This window comes from Sphaerodactylus townsendi, linkage group LG05 (assembly GCF_021028975.2).
Source record: "Sphaerodactylus townsendi isolate TG3544 linkage group LG05, MPM_Stown_v2.3, whole genome shotgun sequence".
Taxonomy (NCBI): Eukaryota; Metazoa; Chordata; class Lepidosauria; order Squamata; family Sphaerodactylidae; genus Sphaerodactylus; species Sphaerodactylus townsendi.
In genome coordinates this window covers 130,610,345-130,634,109 of record NC_059429.1, presented here as the reverse complement: position 1 = coordinate 130,634,109, position 23,765 = coordinate 130,610,345, and the positions used below count along the sequence as shown (strand labels likewise).

The following is a 23,765-nucleotide window of genomic DNA, read 5'->3' as shown; positions in this document are numbered from 1 at the left end:
ACGTTTTGAAGCAGGAAAAAAAACCACATTTCCTCCATGGAGTTCTGCATGGTTTTTACCCCAAAACGTTTTATTTTCAGCCTCAAAACGTTTTAAATGAATCCCCTTTTAAAAACTATTTTCTGGCTGAAAATGTTGTGAAACCGTCTTCAGTGGCAGTGGAATCTATCACAAAATGGCGGCAGGAGTCATTTTGAGGGGGTATTGAAACGTTTTAGAAATGTTTTAGGGGATTGGCGCAGAAAGGGCCACTGTCACATACCGTCATCATATCCAAAAAAAGGGAGCTTTGACCATCATAAGCTTATACCTTGCAAATGCCTTAGCAGATCAGGTGCTCAGGAGCAGGAGCAGAAGGCCATTGCTTTTGTAACCTCTATCTGTGGGTTCTGTGGGGCAGAACTTGGAAGGAGTTGCAAAGAACTAAATTTTAAAACAAAATGGTTTACTTTCTTAACATATAACATCAACATTTAACATCACACTTCAAGGTCCTGTTCAGGTTGCATTTTCAAGTCCTTCTAGTTACAGTCTTCTGATATTGCCAAGTCCAATTCTTGGGTTGGCTCCTGAAGATTCCAAGGGCTTGATGAACAGGATTCAACATGATGAAGGTTTCCAGGAAAACTCTCACCCATTACAAACATAAAAAGAAACCCGTTTCGCCCCCCACACCAAATGTCCCTTACAGTTTCTACAACATTTACACTACAGAGCTTCAAAGAACCTGGGAACCGTTTACACTTTCTTGCAGATGAGCTGGCGCCGGGAGGTTGCCAGGAAGGGAAGAGGGAAACAGGAAAGCATTTACAGGAACACATTTGCAATTCCAACATTTACAACATAGCAAAAATAAACAACTACCTTCCCAATAGTTTTCAACAACATTGCAGTTACCTTAACAAGGTGTTAAGGGCTTATACAAACCAAGGTCCGAGTCTGGTAGCCTCGTCTCCTCCAAACTACATGAGGTCTGCAGCCTCTTGCTGCTTTGAGTCTCCACCTCTTTCTGAGTCAACCCATTCTGAGCATGGGGGTTACACTTTCACCTCCTGCATGTGAGCTCCCAAAGGCACCTGGTGGGCCACTGCGAGTAGCAGAATGCTGGACTAGATGGACTCTGGTCTGATCCAGCAGGCTCGTTCTTATGTTCTTACCTTGGAAATCTTCGTCTTTCAGGTATTACTGGACTCAAATCTAGACCCTCCTTGATCCATCTAAATCATTATTTTCTGCTTTGAGTTGCGGTGCCTCTTCAGGGATTCCAGCAAAGCTCTTTCCCAATACTGCTGCTTGAATAATTTTAACTGCAGGAACTAACATGGGAATTCCCCGACATGTGACTGTGATTATTAGGTGGGCCTTTGCCAAGCGACCGGAGACACAGCATCCTCTCCACCGGCACCCTGAGGGTGATCAGAGTTGCTCTTCACGACCAAGGCCAGTATGAATGCCACGCCATCAGTGCTATCGGCGTCCGGAGCTTTCCAGCGCAACTCTGGGTGACTCCACGAGGTACATTCACATGTGTCGTTTTACCTCCTAAGATAAGGTGACCAGATTGTCACCTTTTTAAACCGGGACGGGGGGCGCACGGGAGGGGGGGGCGCTGCCGCACTGCCTTCTGGGGTGCTCCCCTGTTTCCTGCCCTGTGACAGGGCGGGAAACTGGGGAGCGCCCCAAAAGGCAGTGCGCTCCTGCAGCCGCATGTGCGGGAGACTGCCGCACTGCCTTCTGGGGCGCTCCCCTGTTTCCCACCCTGTGACAGGGCGGGAAAAGGGGAGCGCCCCAGAGGGCAAAATCGGGACAATTAAAAAACCCCGCGGGACAGATTGGTTTAAGGCGGGACTGTCCCGCCAAAAGCGGGACATCTGGTCACCTTATCGTAAGAGTGTTTCCAGCTGTTTCGTAGTATCTGCATTTCTCTGTAACCTCCTGATTCCCTGGTTTCAAGATGTTTTTAATACGCGTCCCACCCTTTCTTCTCTGACAGTGATTCCAGTGTTCCTTCATCCACCCCAAGATAGGGTGGCAGAGACCGGGCAAGACATAGACATTACCTGTGCTGCCCAAGGGGAGCCACAGCCCACCATAACGTGGGCCAAGGTAAGAAGGCATTATCTGAAAGTTTCGTTTTCAAGGCCCATGGCCTGGGGCCTACATATAATCAGAGGTGGGAGCCAGCAGGTTCTCACAGGTTCCCGAGAGTAGGTTACTAATTATTTGTGTGTGCCAAGAGGGGGTTACTAATTGGTGATTTTGCCACGTGATTTTGGCCTTAGTTACGCCCCTCCTCTCAGCAGTAGTGCGCAGAACTTGAAGCAGTCTATAGGAGGTGCACCGGCGTGCGTGGCAGCCTGCGCCTGCGTGCATTCGTTACAGACCAGGTGCTCAGGAGCAACAGCCGCAGAAGGCCATTAACTTTCACATCCTGCACGTGAGCTCCCAAAGGCACCTGGTGGGCCACTGCGAGTAGCAGAGAGCTGGACTAGATGGACTCTGGTCTGATCCAGCTGGCTCGTTCATATGTTCTTACGTTTCCTGCCCAAGGACTGGCACAGTGGCTGCGTCCTTGCCTCAGCCCCTCCCAGGAATGCCCCGCCCCCGGAATGCCCGGCCATGCCCCCGTCGTGCCCCGCCCAGCCCCATTGGCGCTACACCAGTTGGAATCCCACCACCATGGGAACCTGTTACTAAAAATTTTGGATCCCACCACGGCATATAATGGTTCCATTATAATCTTGCAGATCACTCAAGAGCCCACCTTCTTGTCTGCATCGACTATGTGCTAGTATGAAGAACAGGGGCACTTGTGATAACCTTCTTGACTATCACCCTGCTAGGGTTTCTAGGCAGTGTCCAAGGAGAAAAATTAGCAAAGAAAAATAAGGCCCTTATCCCTTTATAGGAAAGTTTTACCATAGAGTTCCTGGCTATTCCTAGAGCTACCTAGAAGTGGGAAAGGTAGTTCTAGGAATTGCCCCAAACTTTATGGTAAAACTGATTTTTTTTTTTTTTAACCAAGACATTTCTGGCAATTCTTGGAGCTACCTTTTTCATGTCTGGGTCGCTCTAGGAATTGTTGGGAACTCTGTGGCAAGAGCTTTCTGTGAGTAGATAAGGTTTTTTTCTTTTGAATTTTTGTTCTTCCTTTCTAATGTGGTGAGGGAGGTGGAGGATTTCTTATTCCCATCATGTGCTTGGTAGCTGCCTGCAGCTATGCTGCAGAGATTCATCAAAGGCTGTGCCCAAGTGTTTTCTGGACAGATGATCAGGTTTTCTAATATTGTCTGGTTTCACAAATAGATATTCCCGTTTTAGCGATTCTAATTGTGCACTGTTTGTTTGCCTATTGTGGGTATCCCAGGCAGTGTGGCCGTAGTCTGGTAATTTTTGCTCCTAATGTTTTGCCTGCATATATGGCTGGCATCTTCAGAGGTATATCGTGGAAAAATGTGTTTCTCTCTGTGGCACAGTGTGGAGTGATTGTGTGGTAGGGTAAATGTTTTGTCCACCTCACAGGGGGCAAGGGGGGTGAGAAGTGCTGGCCATGCACCAGATTTTCTTTGAGCCAGCAGAGTGTAGTGGTTAAGAGCAGGTGGATTCTAATCTGGAGAACTGGGTTTGATTCCCCCACTCCTCTGCTTGAGTGGCGGAGGCTTATCTGGTGAACCAGACGTGTTTCCGCAATCCTACATTCCTGCTGGGTGACCTTGGGCTTGTCACAGTTCTCTCAGAACTCTCTCAGCCCCACCTGCCTCACAAGGTGTCTGTTGTGGGGAGAGGAGGGGAAAGAAGCTCATAAACCACCTTGAGAAAGGTGGGGTATAAATCCAAACTCTTCTTTCACGGCTGGAATCAACTGGCTATTGTGGGTTTTCCGGGCCATATGACCATGATCTGGTAATTTTTGGTGCTAACATTTACCCGCATCTATGGCTGGCATCTTCAGAAGCACCGCAAAAAGGAATAAGCCTGCTACACTATAAGCTGCAATATCAGGTGTGTTTCCGCAATCCTACATTCCTGCTGGGTGACCTTGGGCTGGTCACAGTTCTCTCAGAACTCTCTCAGCTCCACCTGCCTCACAAAGTATCTGTTGTGGGGAGAGGAAGGGAAAGCATTTGTAAACTGCTTTTTAGATGCCTTACAAGACAGAAAAGTGAGGTATAAGTCCAAACTACTCCTACTCCTACTCCTACTACTCCACCACCACCACCACCACCACCTCTTCTTCTTCTTCTTCTTCTTCTTCTTCTTCTTCTTCTACTACTACTACTACTACTACTACTACTACTACTACTACTACTACTTTGCAAAGGTGAGTGAATAATCAAGCTGATGCAGCAACATAACTACCATGGGGGAAAACCCTCATGTAGAATCAGCCCAAGACTGGCTTTTAACAGCTACCAAGTCAGAGGAACATTTCCATGTTGCAGCAAACCATGTTTGACCAAAATGGGTCAAATACGGTGTGATTTTTGTTCTTTGATTCTTGATCTGTGTTGCTGGTAACTCTAGTGACATCTGGTGGCCACATAAGTTAAATACACTTGCCTTCCAACATTGCGTTTGATCCAGGAATAATAGCTGTATGAGCTAGCCCTGAATACACGGAGTCAGCCTGCTAACTTTTTAGAGGAACTTGAATGTGCTGAGTTGACCTTGTGGACGGCTTAACAGATGTTTGGTTTCCGCACCTCTGGTTTTTCTCCTGACGTTTTGAGAGATAAAATGTGTTGAGTTGCTCCCATGAAACGAATTGGACCAGCGGCGTTCTACTAAGATAGCTCTTTAACTCTCATGCAAAAATGCTTCTTCTGAGTCGTCTCAGGGTCCAAATAGAATTCCATTTGAATCCAGAAAACTCTTTCCTTGCACGGCAGGAAGGAATCCAGATCACAGAGAGCGGGAAATTCCAGATCAGCCGTGAAGGGACCCTCTCCGTACGAGATCTGGGGAAGGCCGACCAAGGGAGATACGAATGCATAGCCAGAAATACCTTTGGGTTCACCTCCAGCACAATGCAGCTGACCATCACTGGTACGACAAATCTCGTTTTTCTTTTGTTAGTTTTATGAACCAGTTGACCAGACTGGCTTTTCCCATTTTTTTGCAGCTACATGCTGTGAGTAACATGCACGGACTCCTGGTTTGAGACTTTTGAGGAGCAGCAGTGGCATAGTGGCTAAGAGCAGTGGCTAAGAGCAGGTGCACTCTGATCTGGAGGAACCGGGTTTGATTCCCAGCTCTGCCGCTTGAGCTGTGGAGGCTTATCTGAGGAATTCAGATTAGCCTGTGCACTCCCACACACGCCAGCTGGGTGACCTTGGGCTAGTCACAGCTTCTCGGAGCTCTCTCAGCCCCACCCACCTCACAGGGTGTTTGTTGTGAGGGGGGAAGGGCAAGGAGATTGTCAGCCCCTTTGAGTCTCCTACAGGAGAGAAAGGAGGGATATAAATCCAAACTCTTCTTCTTCTTCTTCTTTAAAAATGAGTGTAGTCTTCCCTGTTTTGCGTATAGGGAGTTTATGCGGAATACACGTGTTTTGCAAACAAAGCAAAATGAAATAAATTGCCGCCGTAATGCACAAGGAAAAACAAATGTAAAGCTGTAGGGTGCAAACAGAGCAAAATCCTAATCTTTCATTCTTAAGCATTCTTCTTCTTAAGAAGAGCTTGTGTGTTTGAAATGCGTTCGTTTTGAAGAACAGGCCATGAACGTATCTAAGGTCTGTGTCAGAGACAACGAAACGGAAATATCACTAAATGTTGTCGTTTGTATCCAAAAAGCAACCAATGTTGTCCGGAGCGGAGACACCTTCGTTGCCACCTCAATCCGGGAAGCCATCAGCAGTGTGGACCATGCGATCAATTCTACCCGAACCGAGCTGTTTAGCAAGTAAGATTGTCTTGAGACTAATTCACATACCAGCTGTTAATATGGGAAAATGCTTCCCCGTGGTTCCTTCTGATGCAACTCCAAAACTGTGTGGGTGCAAGGAACTTACGCTGATAGGTGGGAAGGTTTGTGGTTTCTGGGAGGAGAACAATTAGGAGGGTGCTGATTTGCCACAGGGACTAGACTCATTCCCAGCCAGCAGTTGTATAGGAAGCAATAGATTTCACATCCTAGATCTATACCATTTGCATCTTGAGCAGAGCTTCAGGGGCGTCCTGAGAGCCGACGTGGTGTAGTGGTTAAGTGGTTAAGAGCAGATGCACTCTAATCTGGAGAACCAGGTTTGATTCCCTGCTCTGCCACCTGAGCTATGGAGGCTTATCTGGTGAACCAGATTAGCTTGTGCACTCCAACACATGCCAGCTGGGCTAGTCACAGTTCTTTGGAGCTCTCTCAGCCCCACCCACCTCACAGGGTATTTGTTGGGGGGGAGGGTAAGCAGATTGTAAGCTCCCTTGAGTCTCCTTACAGGAGAGAAAGAGGGGGATATAAATCCAACTTCTTCTTCTCCTCCTCCTCCTCCTCCTCCTCCTTCCATGGGATCTGGCTGGTGGCAGTTTGAGAGGTGGCAAAGGGTATACCTTGCTCGGGTCGACCAAATCTGTTGAAACAGCCTTCTGTTGATTCTTGCCCTCCACCCATGTTCTTAAATGGAAGAGAGAAAATGATGCCGGATAGTAGAACCACTTCCTTACAGTTGAAACATCGGCTTAATAAAAATTATCTCTGAACAGGAGGCCCAAAACTCCTAACGAGCTGCTCGCCCTTTTCCGTTATCCACGGGACCCGTACACCATCGAGACCGCCCGGGCCGGTGAGATCTTTGAAAGAACCCTACAGCTGATTCAAGAACACGTGCAGCAGGGATTGGTCGTGGACATGAACGGAACAGGTATAACACAGAACCAGGGATATCTGGCATTAAATCATTAATAGCTGGTTCTTCTAATAGAGGAATTAGACAAAACAGAACCCATTTGGCACTAACGGCGCTTTTCAGTACTACCGTCCTGCCGAATCTAAGTATATGAATGGAGCCTATTTGCACAAATACTAGGGGTGCGCGTTCGGCAAAAGCTGAACCGAAAAAACCCACCTGAAAAATATCAATGAGGTATTTTTTCGGCAGGGATTTGCCTGAAACAAAATGGCAGCGGTCTGAAACAGAAGGGAGATCCCCGAATCATGGTGAATTTTTTCAGCATGATTCAGTGGGCTGCTTCGGGCTGTTTCAGACTGCAGTTGTTGGGGGGGATCCCCTCCCATTTCCCTCCCCCTTACTTACCTGCTAGCAAGTGAGGAGCAGCAGTGGCGTAGGAGGTTAAGAGCTCATGTATCTAATCTGGAGGAACCAGGTTTGATTCCCAGCTCTGCTGCCTGAGCTGTGGAGGCTTATCTGGGGAATTCAGATTAGCCTGTGCACTCCCACACACGCCAGTTGGGTGACCTTGGGTTAGTCACAGCTTCTCGGAGCTCTCTCAGCCCCACCTACCTCACAGGGTGTTTGTTGTGAGGGGGGAAGGGCAAGGAGATTGTCAGCCCCTTTGAGTCTCCTGCAGGAGAGAAAGGGGGGATATAAATCCAAACTCTTCTTCTTCTTCTTCTTCTAGTTGCCCTTTCTCCATGTGGGACTTAGAGGCAATGAGTTACAGAGCTGGACATCAGCTTCAGCCAAGGCTGCCCACCACTATGGGCTGAATGTGAGGCTGGAAGCAGTGGGGGACAGAGTTGCCACCTCCGGACTTTATATAGGGTGGGAGGCAGCTGTGCACCCAGAAACTGAAGTCAGAGTAAGTTGGGGAGATGAGGAGGAGGATATTGGCCTGCGGGGGTGTGTGCGTAAAATTCAGATTTGGGTCTAATAGATAGGATATTCCAGATATGAAGATTTGTGAATATCTTGGTTCATGAAAAAATAAAATTCAGATCCATTAAACCTCAATCTGTCAGCAAGCCTTTATTGGCATAGACAACAGTACAACAATAATAAAAAATGGATTAAAAAGCATATACAATACAGGAAATAAATGTTAGGTTGAAGGAAATCTACTGGCGTTTAGTAATTTCCAGGAGAAAGTCTGCCACTATCATACAGAGAGAATGATCAGGATTGTCCAACAAGTAGTGTAATCTAATTAAATCGGGGAGATGGGGTAAATGTAAAGGAGTAAGATTCACATACTTGGATCTGATTTCCTTGAATCTGAGACAGTGTAGTAATTGGTGGGCCAGAGATTCAACTGAGCCATCATTGCACGGGCACAATATTTTAGCCTTTTCTTGCTTATTAAATCTGCCATGTAACAAGGCAGAAGACATAACATTAAACCTGGCGAGCATAATGGCTCTCCTTTGAACAGGGTTTATTAAGCAATACAGATAGTGTGCCAAGTGGCCCCGTTCAAATGGGAGAGAAAAATACAGGGGGGAGCACGTTTTCTTGGCTGCGGTGATTAAGGTAGAGAGCTCTCTATCCAATAGTTGACCTTTTAATTTCCTATAAGCTTCTGAATAGGACAAAGGGCAAAGTGAATCCACTGACAGTCCAATGGAAGCCATTTTTTCTTCAATTATGGAAAACCAGGGGTTGGAATGGGTGTCAGAGAGCAGACGGTGGACCAGGGAATTACAGTCCGAGAGAAAATGAATTCGCAGCCAGAATTAAAAGCCCTCAGCCAAGCGGCTCGTTCCAAGCAGTTTTGACCTAACTCCAGACAAAGGGCTGCATAAGGCACACAATTTGGGAGTCCAGTTATCTTATGGAAAAATTTGGATTGAAGAGAATTCAAGGAGTGGTTAATAGCTTGAATCCAAATTGGGACTTAAATCTCAATCTGAATTTTACCAGTTTTCGTTATCTTGCACACCCCTAAGAAATATTGAACTGCGTAGACCAATATAATTTATTTATTTATTTATTTTTATTTATACTTTGGGCTTCTAGACCGCCCCATCCCCGAGGGGCTCTGGGCGGTGTACAGCAGATAATAAATACAATTTTAAAACATCATAAATAGGCTAAAACTTATAAAAGCAGCGAAAACTAGCTAAACATTAGCATTTAAATGTAAAATAAATATAGGCATAGGTGTAGGTGGCGCCCGGTGCCTAATATTAAATTCTTCCACCCCCAGGGAGAACGGTAGGTCTAGATAGATGTTATAGGCCCAGATGTAGAGGCCGGCGGAAGGGCCAGCGAAAGGGGCCAGCGGAAGGGGGCCAGCGGAAGGGGGCCAGCGGAAGGGGGCACCATCAGCGGCTGGACTCTCCAAAGGCCCGGCGGAACAGCTCCGTCTTGCAGGCCCTGCGGAACTCACCAAGGTCCCGCAGGGCCCGAACAGCTGGTGGGAGAGCGTTCCACCAGGCCGGGGCCAGGGCTGTAAAGGCCCTGGCCCGTGTGGAGGCCAGCCGCATCATCGAGGGGCCGGGGACCACCAGTAGATTGGCCTCTACCGAACGAAGAGGCCATGTGGGAACATATGGGGTGATGCGGTCTCGAAGATACGAGGGTCCCAGGCCGCGTAAGGCCTTAAAGGTCAACACCAACACCTATAAGACCAATGACTTGATATAAGGTGTCTTCAGATGTTCTGATCCTAATTTTGAATGTCCTGTTGAGACTCAGCAGGCATTCCTTTGCAGTAAGAAATAATTGCATGTATACAAACTTCCCTTCATGGGAGCTCGAAGCTCCAGAAATTTCCTGGGAAGGAATGGAAACCACTAGGTTTTAGTTTCATATCTGATCAGGACTTTTCAAGAAAGGTTTCATTTTGTCCTTTTATTTTTGTAATTGTTTAAATAACGCTTTGGAGATTATTTCTGTAATCATTTGGGTAACGCTTTGGAAAGTATTTCTGTAATCGTTTGGATAACACTTTGGAGATTATTTCTGTAATCGTTTGGGTAATGCTTTGGAAATTATTTCTGTAATCATTTGGATAACGCTTTGGAGATTGTTTCTGTAATCATTTGGGTAATGCTTTGGAGATGATTTCTGTAATCATTTGGATAATGCTTTGGAGATTTGCCTTGCAGGCTACCGCTACAATGATTTGGTCTCGCCTCGCTATCTGAACATGATTGCCAACCTTTCTGGCTGTTCTGCCCACCGGCGCACCCCCAACTGCTCAGATATCTGCTTCCACAAGAAGTACAGGACCCACGACGGCTCATGTAACAACCTCCAGCACCCCATGTGGGGATCGTCCCTCACTGCATTCCAGAGGCTGCTCAAGCCGGCTTACCAAAACGGTTTCAACCTCCCTCGAGGCTTCTCCATGGTGGAAGAGGCCCGGGATCTCCCTCTTCCCCTCCCTCGTTTGGTTTCCACCGCCATGATTGGCACAGAGACCATAACCCCGGACGACCAGTTCACGCACATGCTGATGCAGTGGGGCCAGTTCCTTGACCACGACCTGGACCAGACGGTGGCCGCTATCAGCATGGCGCGTTTCTCGGACGGGGAACTCTGCAGCCAGGTGTGCACCAATGACCCTCCTTGCTTCTCCATCATGATCCCAGAAAATGACCCCCGGGTGAGGAATGGCCGTTGCATGTTCTTTGTTCGCTCCAGCCCCGTTTGTGGCAGCGGGATGACTTCTCTGCTGATGAACTCTGTCTATGCCCGGGAGCAGATTAACCACCTCACCTCTTTCATTGATGCTTCCAACGTCTATGGCAGCACCGAACACGAGTCCCTGGAACTAAGAGACCTCGGCAACCAGAGAGGCTTGCTGAAACAAGGCCAAGTGGTCCCCAGCTTTGGGAAACCCCTTCTCCCATTTGCGATTGGGCCTCCCACGGAGTGCATGAGGGACGAGAGCGAGAGCCCCGTCCCGTGTTTCTTGGCAGGGGACCACCGAGCCAACGAACAGCTGGGCCTGACCTCCATGCACACCCTGTGGTTCCGTGAGCACAACCGTGTGGCCACCAAACTTCTGGCCTTGAATCCCCACTGGGACGGGGACACCATCTACCACGAAGCTCGCAAGATCGTGGGCGCTCAGATGCAGCACATCACCTACTCCCACTGGCTCCCCAAGATCCTTGGGGAAGCTGGGATGAAGCTCTTGGGAGAGTATAAAGGCTACGACCCCAACATCAATGCCGGAATCCTGAATGCGTTTGCGACAGCCGCCTTCCGCTTCGGCCATACCCTTATCAACCCCCTTCTCTACCGGTTCAACGAGACTTTCCAACCCATTCCACAAGGCCACGTCCCACTTCATAAGGCCTTTTTCTCCCCTTTCAGGATTATCCAGGAGGGGGGCATTGATCCTCTTCTCCGTGGACTCTTTGGGGTCCCCGGGAAAATGCGGGTCCCCACTGAACTCTTGAACATGGAGCTGACGGAGAAGCTCTTCTCTATGGCTCACTCTGTCTCTCTTGACCTGGCGGCCACCAATATCCAAAGGGGACGAGATCATGGCATCCCTCCGTACAACGATTTCCGGGTCTTCTGCAACCTCACCCCTGCTCAGGAATTTGATGACCTCAAGAATGAAATTAAAAACCTGGAGATCCGGGAAAAGCTCAGGAGGTAGGACCAATGGATAGCAGAGATGTTCACCGTAATTATTTTATTTTAGGCCATTTACACCTTGCATCTTTGAATATCTGCTTGAAAGACAGCGTGGTGTAGTAGTTAAAAGCAGGTGGATTCTAATCTGGAGAACTGGGTTTGACTCCCCACTCCTCCTCATGAGTGGCAGAGGCTTATCTGGTGAACCAGATGTGTTTCCACACTCCTACATTCCTGCTGGGTGACCTTGGGCTAGTCTTTGGAACTCTCTCAACCCCACCTACTTCACAAGGTGTCTGTTGTGGGGAGAGGAAGGGAAAGGAGTTTGTAAACCACCTTGAGTATGTATTGTCGAAGGCTTTCATGGCCGGAATCACTGGGGTGCTGTGTGGTTTCCGGGCTGTATGGCCATGTTCTAGCAGCATTCTCTCCTGACATTTCGCCTGCATCTGTGGCTGGCATCTTCAGAGGATCTGATAGTAGTGGTGTATATATACTGTGAGGTCAAAAGGTGAGGCCCTCTGAATAGGCCCTCACATACCAGGCTACTCTATTCAGAGGGCCTCACCTTTTGACCTCACAGTATATATACTCCACTTGCTTTCCATTCCTACTATCAGATCCTCTGAAGATGCCAGCCACAGATGCAGGCGAAACATCCGGAGAGAATGCTGCTAGAACACGGCCATACAGCCCAGAAACCACACAGCACCCCACCTTGAGTATATTTGAACATAGCTATAATATTCCCCCTTGACCTTCGCTTCTCCAGACTAACCATCCCCAGCTCCCTCTCTTCATAAGGCATGGATGCCAGACCTTTTACCATTTTGGTTGCCCTCCTCTGAACATGTTCAAGCAGAGAATCCTAGGCAATATGGTTTGAGCCCCCTGATAAACTTCAAGAAACTACAGTCGACCGGGGAATGGATTTGATTTTAAGTCAGATTGTTGAACCAAGCGAATGTCCCTCGCTTTGATCTCTCTTTCCCACTCCTCTGCAGTTTATATGGGATTACTAAGAATATTGACCTGTTTCCTGCCCTGATGGTGGAGGATCTCGTCCCTGGCACCAGGGTCGGACCCACGCTGATGTGCTTATTTGCGACGCAGTTTGCAAGACTCCGCAATGGAGACAGGTACTCAGAATATGGACTCAAAAACAATATCCTTTGGTCTTTTCATGCAATGAGGTGATAAGGAGGGCTCCAAAAACAGGCCGTTCCTTGGATATTCCTTTTTGACCTGGTATCTTTTCAGAAGGTAAATCTGTGTTTTGCATGAAGTCGCAATCTCTGGCCTCTCTGCTGTTTCAGGCAAGTCTGGGAAAGATTCCGCCCACCTTTAATAGAAATAATTAAAAAGTCCGTATCAAAAGACCAACAATAAAGAAAAATACAAAATGTGGATAACACATTACAAACAGAAACACCACTAACTGATGTTTCTAACAACTGATGTGTGTATGTGGCCTATTTCCTGAAGTGGAATCCAGCTGAACATCTGGCAATTGGAATCCTTTCAACTTGTGTCACTTTTTGGATTTTCACTGAAGGGGTATCATTTATACAGAGACTTTGAGTTCTAAGGCCCATTCTGCACGGGCCAAAAAACAGCACCTTGGGGACGGTAAAAACGCCGTCCCTAGGGTACTGTTCGCACGGCTGCTGCCTCCACAGCAGCCGTGCTTTTTCCCCTCAACCAGTGGGAAAACACTGCTTTCAAAACTCGCTCAATGAGTGAGTCTTTTCAACAGGAGCGTTTTCCCGCTGGCACTGTGCAAACGGCATTGGCTTGGAGCAGAGGTGGGATCCAGCAGGTTCTCACAGGTTCCCAAGAGTAGGTTACTAATTATTTGTGTGTGCCGAGAGGGGGTTACTAAGTGGTGATTTTGCCACGTGATTTTTGCCTTAGTTAGACCCCTCCTCTCAGCAGTAGCATGCAGAACTTGAAGCAGTCTAGCAGGAGGTGCACCGGCGTGCATGGCAGCGTTTCCCGCCCAAGGACCGGCACAGTGGCTGCGTCCTTGCCAAAGCCCCGCCCAGCAATGCCCCGTCCCTGGAATGCCCGGCCACACCCCCGTCATGCCCCACCCAGCCCCATTGGTGCTACGCCACATTTTGAATCTCACCACCATGGGAACCTGTTACTAAAATTTTTGGATCCCACCACTGGCTTGGAGGTGCTGCTTTTAACCGCCTCCATTTGTCCTTTGAACTTCCCTTCCCTGCATAGCTCCACAGTGAGGAAGGGACACACCTTCTGTCCTCCTATCCCCGGGCATTGCCATGGCCACGGGGACGTGTCCTTCCTCCCTGCCGAGCTACACATGGGAAGGGAAGTTCAAAGGACAAACGGAGGTGCCTCTGTGTGAAGGTACCTCCACAGGGCACGGCCACTCCAGGGCCACTCACGTGGAAGCGTGGAAACGGCCCCGGGGCTCCACCGGCATAAAGTATGGCAGTGTGCAGCCGCTTCAATGGCCTGTGCGGAACAGGCCTAAGTGTACATTTTGGGACCCCCTTTCTGTTTGTAATGTGTTATCCATGGTTTGTATTTTTCTTGATTGTTGGCATTTTGGTCTTTTGATACAGACTTTTTAATTATTTCTAGTAAAGGTATCGTTTTAAGGCTGTTCTTGGAGCCAAACGGAGATTTTCTTTTTGCAATGTCTATCCTGTTTCTGGCTCATCTTGTATACTGAAAGATTCCCCCCACCCCACTTGAACTGATGGTGGAAATTGCTGTCAAGTCACCACCGACTTATGATGAGCTCATCGGGTTTTCAAAGCAAGAGATGTTGGGAGGGGTTTTGCCGTTGCCTGCCTCCGCACATTGCTCTGCCTCTGACTATTATCATACGTGCCTCTAGCCCAGGGGTCTGCAACCTGCGGCTCTCCAGATGTTCACGGACTACAAATCCCATCAGCCCCTGCCAGCATGGCCAATTGGCTGGTGGGAATTGTAGTCCATGAACATCTGGAGAGCCGCAGGTTGCAGACCCCTGGGCTAGCCCAAGATGTTCCCACAGCATCTGGGCCAACATGGAAGAAGAGCAGGTTTGCTTTCTATCCTTGAGCAGAGGGGCAGTGAGGTGGCACGACTACACTTCATGATCTCCCCGTCAGCATGGCATTGGCCATGCTGGCAGGGGCTGATGGGAATTGTAGTCCATAACATCTGGAGTGCCAAAGGTTCGCCACCACGGCAATAGTGATTAAACTAACATGATTTGTTCCTACATACGAGGTCACAGTATATGAAGGCTTCCAGCTCTTGGTTGGGAAACTCCAAGGCCCCTTCCGCACATGCACAATAATGTAGTTTCAATCCACTTTCACAATTGTTTGAAAGTGGATTTTGCTGTTCCGCACTGTAAAATCCATCCACAAAGTGGATTGAAGGTGTATTATTCTGCATGTGCGGAAGGGGCGCTAGAGAGTTGCAAGTGGACCTTTGGAGGTGGATAGGGTTTCGGGAAGAGATGGAATTCAGCAGGTTCTGTGATGCTATCAAGCCCACCCTCCAGGGCAATCATTTTCTCTAAGGCAACTGAGCTCTGTTGTGTCCGGAGATCCGTTGTAATTCCAGAAGATCTGCAGGCCTCACCTGGAGGCTGGCAACCCTGCCCAGTGAACAAGGAACACACACACACACACACACACATCGATCAACCCCGTTTGCCATCTCACCTGTCCTTCTCAGCCCATCCTTTCCCCCTTGCCGTCCGCAGCAAGTCAGAAGCTGATATCACCTTACAGAACTAGAACCAGGGGGCATCCATTGAAAATGCTGGGGGGAAGAATTAGGACTAATAAAAGGAAACACTTCTTCACGCAACGTGTGATTGGTGTTTGGAATATGCTGCCACAGGAGGGGGTGATGGCCGCTAACCTGGATAGCTTTAAAAAGGGCTTGGACAGATTTATGGAGGAGAAGTCGATTTATGGAGGAGAAGTCGATCTATTGCTACCAATCTTGATCTTCCTTGATCTCAGATTGCAGATGCCTTAGCAGACCAGGTGCTCAGGAGCAGCAGCAGAAGGCCATTGCTTTCACCTGCTGCACGTGAGCTCCCAAAGGCACCTGGTGGGCCACTGCAAGTAGCAGAGTGCTGGACGAGATGGACTCTGGTCTGATCCAGCTGGTTTGTTCTTATGTTCTTATGTTCGTATGGTATATGAGCTTACGATTCCCCCTAAGGTTCTGGTACGAGAATCCGGGTGTGTTCACCCCAGCCCAGCTCACGCAGATAAGGCAGACCTCACTCGCCCGCGTCATCTGTGACAACAGTGACCACATCAGGCAGCTGCAGAAGGACGTGTTCCGGGTGGCGTCGTACCCTCAGGGCATGGTCGGCTGCGATGAAATCCCGGAAATGGATCTACGCATGTGGCAGGACTGCTGTGAAGGTCAGTCGCCTGCGTCGTCGTTAAAAGCGGTCGACTAATCTGCAGAATTGGGTTTGATTCCCCGCTCCTCCATGTGAAGCCTGCTGGGTGACCTTGGGGCAATCACAGTTCTCTCAGAACTCTCTCTGCCCCGCCTGCCTCACAAAGTGTCTGTTGTGAATAGAAGAAAGGTTTGGGATGGTAAGCCACCTTGAGACTCCTTAGGGTAGAGAAAGGCAAAAGGTAAAGGTCAGAGGTGGGATCCAGCAGGTTCTCACCAGTTCCCGAGAGTGGGTTACTAATTATTTGTGTGTGCCGAGAGGGGGTTACTAATTGGGTCTGCTTTTCCATTAGAAATTCCATTAGGTCCAAAAATCACAAAGTCCTGTTGTTTCCTATGTGGCTGGTTAGCGAAGGTAGAAAACGGGATAATTCTCCCTGTTGGCCCGTTTTAAAAACATGTTTTAGAAATATGGTAAAGTTTCTGGTTTAAGGAAAGTATCCTTCTTGTGATTTCTAGAAACAAAATTAAATATTTGAAAGTATTAAGTATTTGACAGGCAGTCAATTAGAGGAGAAGTAGTTTCTGTTGGCAGTAGACGATAGGACTTGCTATAATGAGTTTAAATTATAGACAGAAAGATACCAGCTGGAAATTAGGAACTTTTTTTTACAGTAAGAGTTTTTTACAGTAACAGAGAAATTATTAATGCCCCGCCCCCCCGGAATGCCCGGCCACGCCCCGTCGCGCCCTGCCCAGCCCCATTGGTGCTACGCCACTGTTTGAATCCCACCACCATGGGGACCTGTTACTAAAAATTTTGGATCCCACCACTGGTAAAGGTCCTCTGAGCAAGCACTGGGTCATTTCTGATCTTTAAGGTGATGTTACATCACAAGGTTTACTAGGCAGACTAAGTTTAAGGGGTGGTTTGCCATTATCTTCCCACCAATTTGCCCTTTACATCTGTCAAGCTGGGTCCTCCCTTTTACCAACTTCAAAAGGATGGAAGGCTGTGACCATCTTTTTTAAAAAAAATAATTTTATGAAATTTATACCAAAAGCAATAAAAATAATATCATTTCCTATTGTACAGGGATATAATCCAATAATGAAACAATATATAGTATATTAAAACATAAAAACAAAAAATAGGAAAGAAAGAAAAAAGAGAAGTATTAGAAAAAAAAGTTTAGGGGAAAAAATTAAAAGAGCATGAACATTTTTTTTAAAAAAGTTCATCTTATTATAAAAATACCGATGTTTAGAATTTCGAGTTTCTTCAAAGTCTTCTCCTTCCATGCGTCAACGCGATAGATTCTTTCCTTAGGTCTTTATGCAAAGTATTTCAATTTCTAGTCACTATTTAATATTTACATATAAACGACTCTGAGTTCATAACATCTTAATACAATGAGTAAATAATATAAATCCTACGTGTCTCTATCAACAAATTTACATATTTATGTCATCCTTGCAATGGGCAGATATTATAGGCGGTGACCGTCTTGAGCCGCTAGCGAACTGAGACCCTTTGGGATCGAACTCAAGTCGGGAGCTGAGCTTTGACTGCACCACTGCAGCTCACCACTCTGGCCCCTTCCGCCCATGCAGAATAATGCAGAATAATTCAGTCCACTTTCAATGCACTTTGCAGCTGGAATTTACTGTGCGGAAGAGCAAAATCCACTTGCAAACAATTGTGAAAGTGGATTGAAATTGCGTTATTCTGCATGTTGATAGTTCCATGGGAATGTCAACTCAATGCCTGGCAGATGTGAAAAAGGCAAACTCTATGCTGGGGATCATTAGAAAAGGAATTGAGAATAAAACTGCAAAGATTGTCATGCCCTTATATAAAGCAGTGGTGCGACCGCACTTGGAGTACTGTGTTCAGTTCTGGTCGCCACATCTCAAAAAGGATATCGAAGAGATAGAAAAAGTGCAGAAAAGGGCAACGAGGATGATTGAGGGACTGGAGCACCTTCCTTATGAGGAGAGGCTGCAGCGTTTGGGACTCTTTAGTTTGGAGAGGAGGCGGCTGAGGGGGGATATGATTGAAGTCTATAAAATTATGCATGGGGTAGAAAATGTTGACAGAGAGACATTTTTCTCTCTTTCTCACAATACTAGAACCAGGGGGCATACATTGAAAATGCTGGGGGGGAAATTAGGACTAATAAAAGGAAACACTTCTTCACGCAATGTGTGATTGGTGTTTGGAATATGCTGCCACAGGAGGTGGTGATGGCCACTAACCTGGATAGCTTTAAAAGGGGCTTGGACAGATTTATGGAGGAGAAGTCGATTTATGGCTACCAATCTTGATCCTCCTTGATCTGAGATTGCAAATGCCTTAACAGACCAGGTGCTCAGGAGCAGCAGCAGCAGAAGGCCATTGCTTTCACCTCCTGCATGTGAGCTCCCAAAGGCACCTGGTGGGCCACTGCGAGTAGCAGAGAGCTGGACTAGATGGACTCTGGTCTGATCCAGCTGGCTTGTTTCTTATGTTCTTATGTTCTTAAGTTTAAGGGGTGGTTTGCAATTATCTTCCCACCAATTTGCCCTTTACATCTGTCAAGCTGGGTCCTCACTTTACCAACTTCAAAAGGATGGAAGGCCGTGACCATTTTGAGCCGCTACCGAACTGAGTTCCTTTGGGATCGAACTCAAGTCGGGAGCTGAGCTTTGACTGCACTACTTGCAGCTCACCACTCTGGCCCCTTCCGCACATGCAGAATAATGCAGAATAATTCAGTCCACTTTCAGTGCACTTTGCAGCTGGAGTTTACTGTGCGGAAGAGCAAAATCCACTTGCAAACAATTGTGAAAATGGATTGGAAGTGCATTATTCTGCATGTGCGGAAGGGGTCTTGGTTGAGAGCCTTCTTGCTCATCCCAAAGCGCTTCAGCACCTGTCGGCCTCTGTCGGTGAATTCTGCATCCCTGCTTTCAACACGCGCTTGAGAGATCCTGTCACTACCTGGTTTTGAACAGCAGGAGTCCTGAGAACCAGGGCAAGGTCACGTTATGCAATCCCTTTAGGCACTGCAGATGGGGCAGGTGTGGAGGGGAGAGGATAGACAAATACCTGCGCGGTGAGTCACATCCTGCGGCAGGCAGAAGGGCTGTAACTCGCTTTTGCCTGCGGGATGAGCTTCATTGACTTGACCCTTTCTCGGCTGCCAAGTGTCCTGAAGAGGAAGTGATTTGCATCTTGGGAAGGAAGGGAGGATTTCACCTGGACAGCCAGTCAAGTTTCCTCCTCGCCTGCTGCTGTTTGTAGCAAAAAAAAGACACGGGTCACGAACAGCCGCTGGAGGGAAGAAGAGGGTCTTTTCCAAGGACAGTGGACATCAGTGGCTGACCTCCTGAGTCAGTGAGATGTAGTGGTTAAGAGCAGCAGTGGCGTAGGAGGTTAGGAGCAGCAGTGGCATAGGAGGTTAAGAGCTTGTGTATCTAATCTGGAGGAACCGGGTTTGATTCCCAGCTCTGCCGCCTGAGCTGTGGAGGCTTATCGGGGGAATTCAGATTAGCCTATGCACTCCCACACATGCCAGCTGGGTGACCTTGGGCTAGTCACAGCTTCTCGGAGCTCTCTCAGCCCCACCTACCTCACAGGGTGTTTGTTGTGAGGGGGGAAGGGCGAGGAGATTGTCAGCCCCTTTGAGTCTCCTGCAGGAGAGAAAGGGGGGATATAAATCCAAACTCTTCTTATTCTCTTCTAAGAGCAGGTGGACTCTCATCTGGAGAACTGGGTTCGATTCCCCACTCCTCCACACGAGCAGCAGACTCTTATCTGGTGAACTGGATTTGTTTCCCCACTTCTACGTACGAAACCTGCCGGGTGTCCTTGCGCCAAGCCCAGCTTTCTCCAAACCCTCCCAACCCCGCCTTTCTCAGAAGGTTTTCTGTTGGCAGGACAGGAAGGGAAAGGAGTTTGTAAGCTGCCTTGAGTCTCTTTGCTGGAGAGAAAGGCAGGGTATCAATCCAAATACTCCTTCTCTTCTTCTTCTTAACCCCAGAATGAAGGGCACCCTTGTTCTTGGAGGATCAGTTTACAACAGACAGGAAATGGGAAGGCTGCAGTCTGCTGAAGTGTGTGAATATTTGGGAAGGAGCTATGGCTCAGTGCCAGAGGTTCCAGATTCGATCCCTGACACTTCCAGATAAGAGAATCACAACCAATGAACACGCCTAAAGTTGCCTTATGGGCCCCTTCTTCTTCTTCTTCTTCTTCTTCTTCTTCTTCTTCTTCTTCTTCCTCTTCTTCTTCTTCTTCTTCTTCCTCTTCCTCTTCCTCTTCCTCCTCCTCTTCTTCTTCTTCTTCCTCTTCCTCTTCCTCCTCCTCCTCCCCCCCCTCCTTTCTGGATACTACCAGTTTTGAGTGGAGTGAGTCTTAGTCATTCTCAAAATCGCTCTTTCAGAATTCTTGGTCCTTGTGAGCTCGCCTTTGCAGGACTGTTTTTATTTTTATTTTCAAAAAGCAATTTGCAAAAAAAATAAATTCCTCTTCCTCTTCCTCTTCCTCCTCTCCTGCAGGAGAGAAAGGGGGGATATAAATCCAAACTCTTCTTCTTCTTGTTCTTCTTGCCTCTCAAACTCATCATACGCAAATCTCTCCGTTCTTTTCCCCCAGACTGTCGGACGAGGGGCCAGTTCAGGGCTCTTTCGCAGCAGTTCCGAAACAAGAGAGCTTCCGGCTTCAGCTATCCAGAAGAAAACCCTTCCAGCGCCAAGCCTCGAGATCCAAGGTGTGGTGCTCTCGGCAGCCTCTTTATTATAGTTGTCACCGCTTTAAAAGGTAGACTTGTGTCTTCCCCGCCGCACGCACACATTCTGTGTCGAACCGTTGAGCGCATCATTTGTTACGTGGCTGATACTGACACTGAATTTGAGCTGTAACCCAGCATAGAATCATACAATCATAGAGCTGGAAGAGACCCCAAGGGCCATCAAGTCCAACCCCCTGCAATGCAGGAACACACAATCAAAGCACTCCTGACAGGTGGCCATACAGCCTCTCTTTAAAAACCTTCAAAGAAGGAGACTCCACCACACTCCTAGGTCAGTGGTGGCGAACCTATGGCACAAATGCCAGAGGTGGCACTTAGAGCCCTCTCTGTGGGCACACGCAAACAGAGTGCCCCCCCCCCCCCACATCTAGGCTGGCCTGGGCCGCTGGGCTCGATTATTAGCATTAAACCTAAGACCTAGTTTTGGGGAAGCAGTGTAGATAACCCTTTTAAGCGCTGTTAAACCCCACTGATTTTCATGCGAAGAACTAAAGCGCTATCCTTTACCTGGGAGTAAGCTCGGTTGCTGGAAATGGGGCTTGCTTCTGAGTAAACCCTCCTAGGGTCGTGATTCACCCATTGGAAGAGTTGCACCGACTACCACCAAGCTTACTCCTGAGAAACGCACGCCTCGGAGCCAACCGTTTTTTCTAAGCGAAAACCTCAGTATTCAGGTTAAATTGCCGTTTCGGCACTTTGTGATAAAAAAGTGGGTTTTGGGTTGCAGTTTGGGCACTCGGTCTCGAAAAGGTTCGCCACCACTGCCCTAGGTTGCACAAGGGAGTTCGTAATGCTCCCCAGAAACAGCTGGCAAAATTTACCAGACCACAGCCACGCATCCCAGAAATCCCACAAACAGCCAGTTTGTTCCGGCTGTTCAACAATGCATTCACGGAGAGCAAGTAACTGAATATACGAGAGCAAGATTTGAATCCATAGCGGCTTAAAAACCAACGAGGTTTCCAGCATCTGAGCTTTGGAGAGCCCTCTGCTGAAGAGATCTTTAACCCTCTGGAAAGCCTGTTGGTCTTTAAGGTACCAGTGGACTCCAGTCTTGATCTCCAACCCCAGACCAACACATTTACCCAGGGGCAGAGCGCTCACAGGGACATAGAAGAGTATCTAGGCAAACTGGAGCCCGGGGACAAAATCTGAGCTTGGCGTGCCTGCATAGTGGCCACCCTCTTTCACCACCACTCAAACAATGATTTTTTGCACCAGCTCACAAAACACCCCCACCCCCAACAAAACATACATGGCTCTCTCCCCACTACTTTCCTAATTGTGTCCTCACACCAACCCTGTGAGGTAGGCTGCAAGCCTGAGAAACAGTTCCAAACCAGTGCAAGGGGAATTAACTTTTAAGCATGTAAATCTCTCACAAGTCGCCCCCCCATCTGAAGGTTTACCAAACCAACGTCAGCATCATCTCTCACAAATCACCTCCTACCCCCAGCAAAACATACATGGCTCTCTCCCCACCACTTTCCTAATTGTGTCCTCACACCAACCCTGTGAGGTAGGCCGCTAGTCTGAGAAACAGCTCCGAACCAGTGCAAGGGGAATTAACTTTTAAGCATGTAAATCTCTCACAAGTCACCCGCTTGCTGTGTAGGAGGATGTTTTGGCGCCCTCCCACGTGACCTCAATTGATGCGCCCGGGGACAAGGGGTACCCCATGTCCCTAGGCAAGTACGTCAGTGCAGGGACATATGGGTACATGTCCCCAGGTGTACATGTCCCCAGGCGCACGCCAACTGGTCACATGGGGGGGGCAAAGAATTGCCCCCCACACTCCCTCACCTTGGCCCTGCCTCGCCAGGCTGCTCCTTCAACCAGCAGAGCCATCGGCCAAAGGAGCAGCCCAGCTGGGCCGCCGCCAAGTGCCCCTCGGCCTAGCCTCGCCAGGCTACTTCTAAGGTAAGTGGAACTCTGGGAGGTGGGGGGTGCCAAGAGCAGGTGTTGTCCCAGACGCTATCCCCCCCCCCCCCCCACACACACACCTCTGCATCTACCCACCTGAAACTATCTGAATATACCATTTCTTGTAGAACGGAGGGACCTTCTCTGAAACACTCGCAAGAAGAGGACCTGGAACCTTTAGTCAACGAACTTGAGAAAACAGTCTCCGCTCTCCGAAAACAGGTAGACTGCCCCTGGCAAGGGTGGGGGGCAGAATCTCTAGTAATGTGTCACGTCTCGACCACAACCAGACTTGCTGATAATGAAGGTGCCCCATCTGAAACAACCCGACAGGGCTCTTTTCCATTTTCGAATGCCGTTCAAGGAATGATCCATGCCACGGTCACCTCTAGATTAGACTACTGTAACTCGCTCTACGTGGGCTTACCTTTGGCCATGATCCGGAAATTGAAACTCGTACAGAATGCGGCAGCCAGACTCCTCTCCGGAGCAACAGCAAGGGACCGGATTACCCCGGTCCTATACCAACTGCACTGGCTGCCGATCGAGTACCGGGTCATGTTTAAAGTCTTGGTATTGACCTTCAAAGCCATTCGCAGCCTTGGCCCTGCTTATCTAAGGGACCATCTCTCCCTATATCGCCCTTCTAGGCCCCTCTGTTCATCGTACAAAGTTTCCGCAGGGCCTGTAAAACGGACCTGTTCCGCCAGGCGTTTGGCCAGCCGGGATGATGTCAACTGCCATTAAAAGAAAAAAAAATCTGGCCTCCCGTGGGTTCATAAAAAGGGGAATAGAAGAGCTGAAGCCATCTATAGTTTAGTATTGTATGTATTTTAGATAAATTATATATACGATGTTTTAAACTTTTATTTTTGATGGAAACCGCCCTGAGCCTTCGGGGAGGGCGGTATATAAATGTAACAAACAAACAAACAAACAAACAAACAAACAAATAAATAAATAAATACCTTGGAGCAGTGATTCCCAACCAAGGTTCCGTGGTACCCTGGGGTACCATGAGCGCTTCCCAGGGGTACCATGACTGCTACCACCTGCCCCCCCCCCACCGGAATCAAATGGATTTTGAAATGGGGTGGGTGGGTTGGAAGCCTCATGGGCTCCCTTTAAACAACACTGAAAAACAGCATTGTTTTATTTGCCTAAAT

At 48.2% G+C, this 23,765-nt stretch overlaps 1 protein-coding gene across 2 annotated transcripts in view; it reads left to right on the top strand.

Annotated features, from left to right (window-relative positions):
• The window catches only part of LOC125432965 (peroxidasin homolog), a 51,251-nt gene that overhangs the window by 13,772 nt on the left and 13,714 nt on the right, over positions 1-23,765 (top strand). For both annotated transcript variants that reach the window (XM_048497167.1, XM_048497168.1), the window contains exons 4-13: positions 1,357-1,515; positions 1,994-2,106; positions 4,890-5,046; positions 5,796-5,904; positions 6,699-6,856; positions 10,003-11,506; positions 12,493-12,627; positions 15,692-15,900; positions 20,520-20,634; positions 22,728-22,821. In XM_048497167.1, coding sequence (XP_048353124.1) covers positions 1,357-1,515; positions 1,994-2,106; positions 4,890-5,046; positions 5,796-5,904; positions 6,699-6,856; positions 10,003-11,506; positions 12,493-12,627; positions 15,692-15,900; positions 20,520-20,634; positions 22,728-22,821 — 2,753 coding nt within the window. The remainder of the gene's footprint in view (positions 1-1,356; positions 1,516-1,993; positions 2,107-4,889; positions 5,047-5,795; positions 5,905-6,698; positions 6,857-10,002; positions 11,507-12,492; positions 12,628-15,691; positions 15,901-20,519; positions 20,635-22,727; positions 22,822-23,765) is intronic.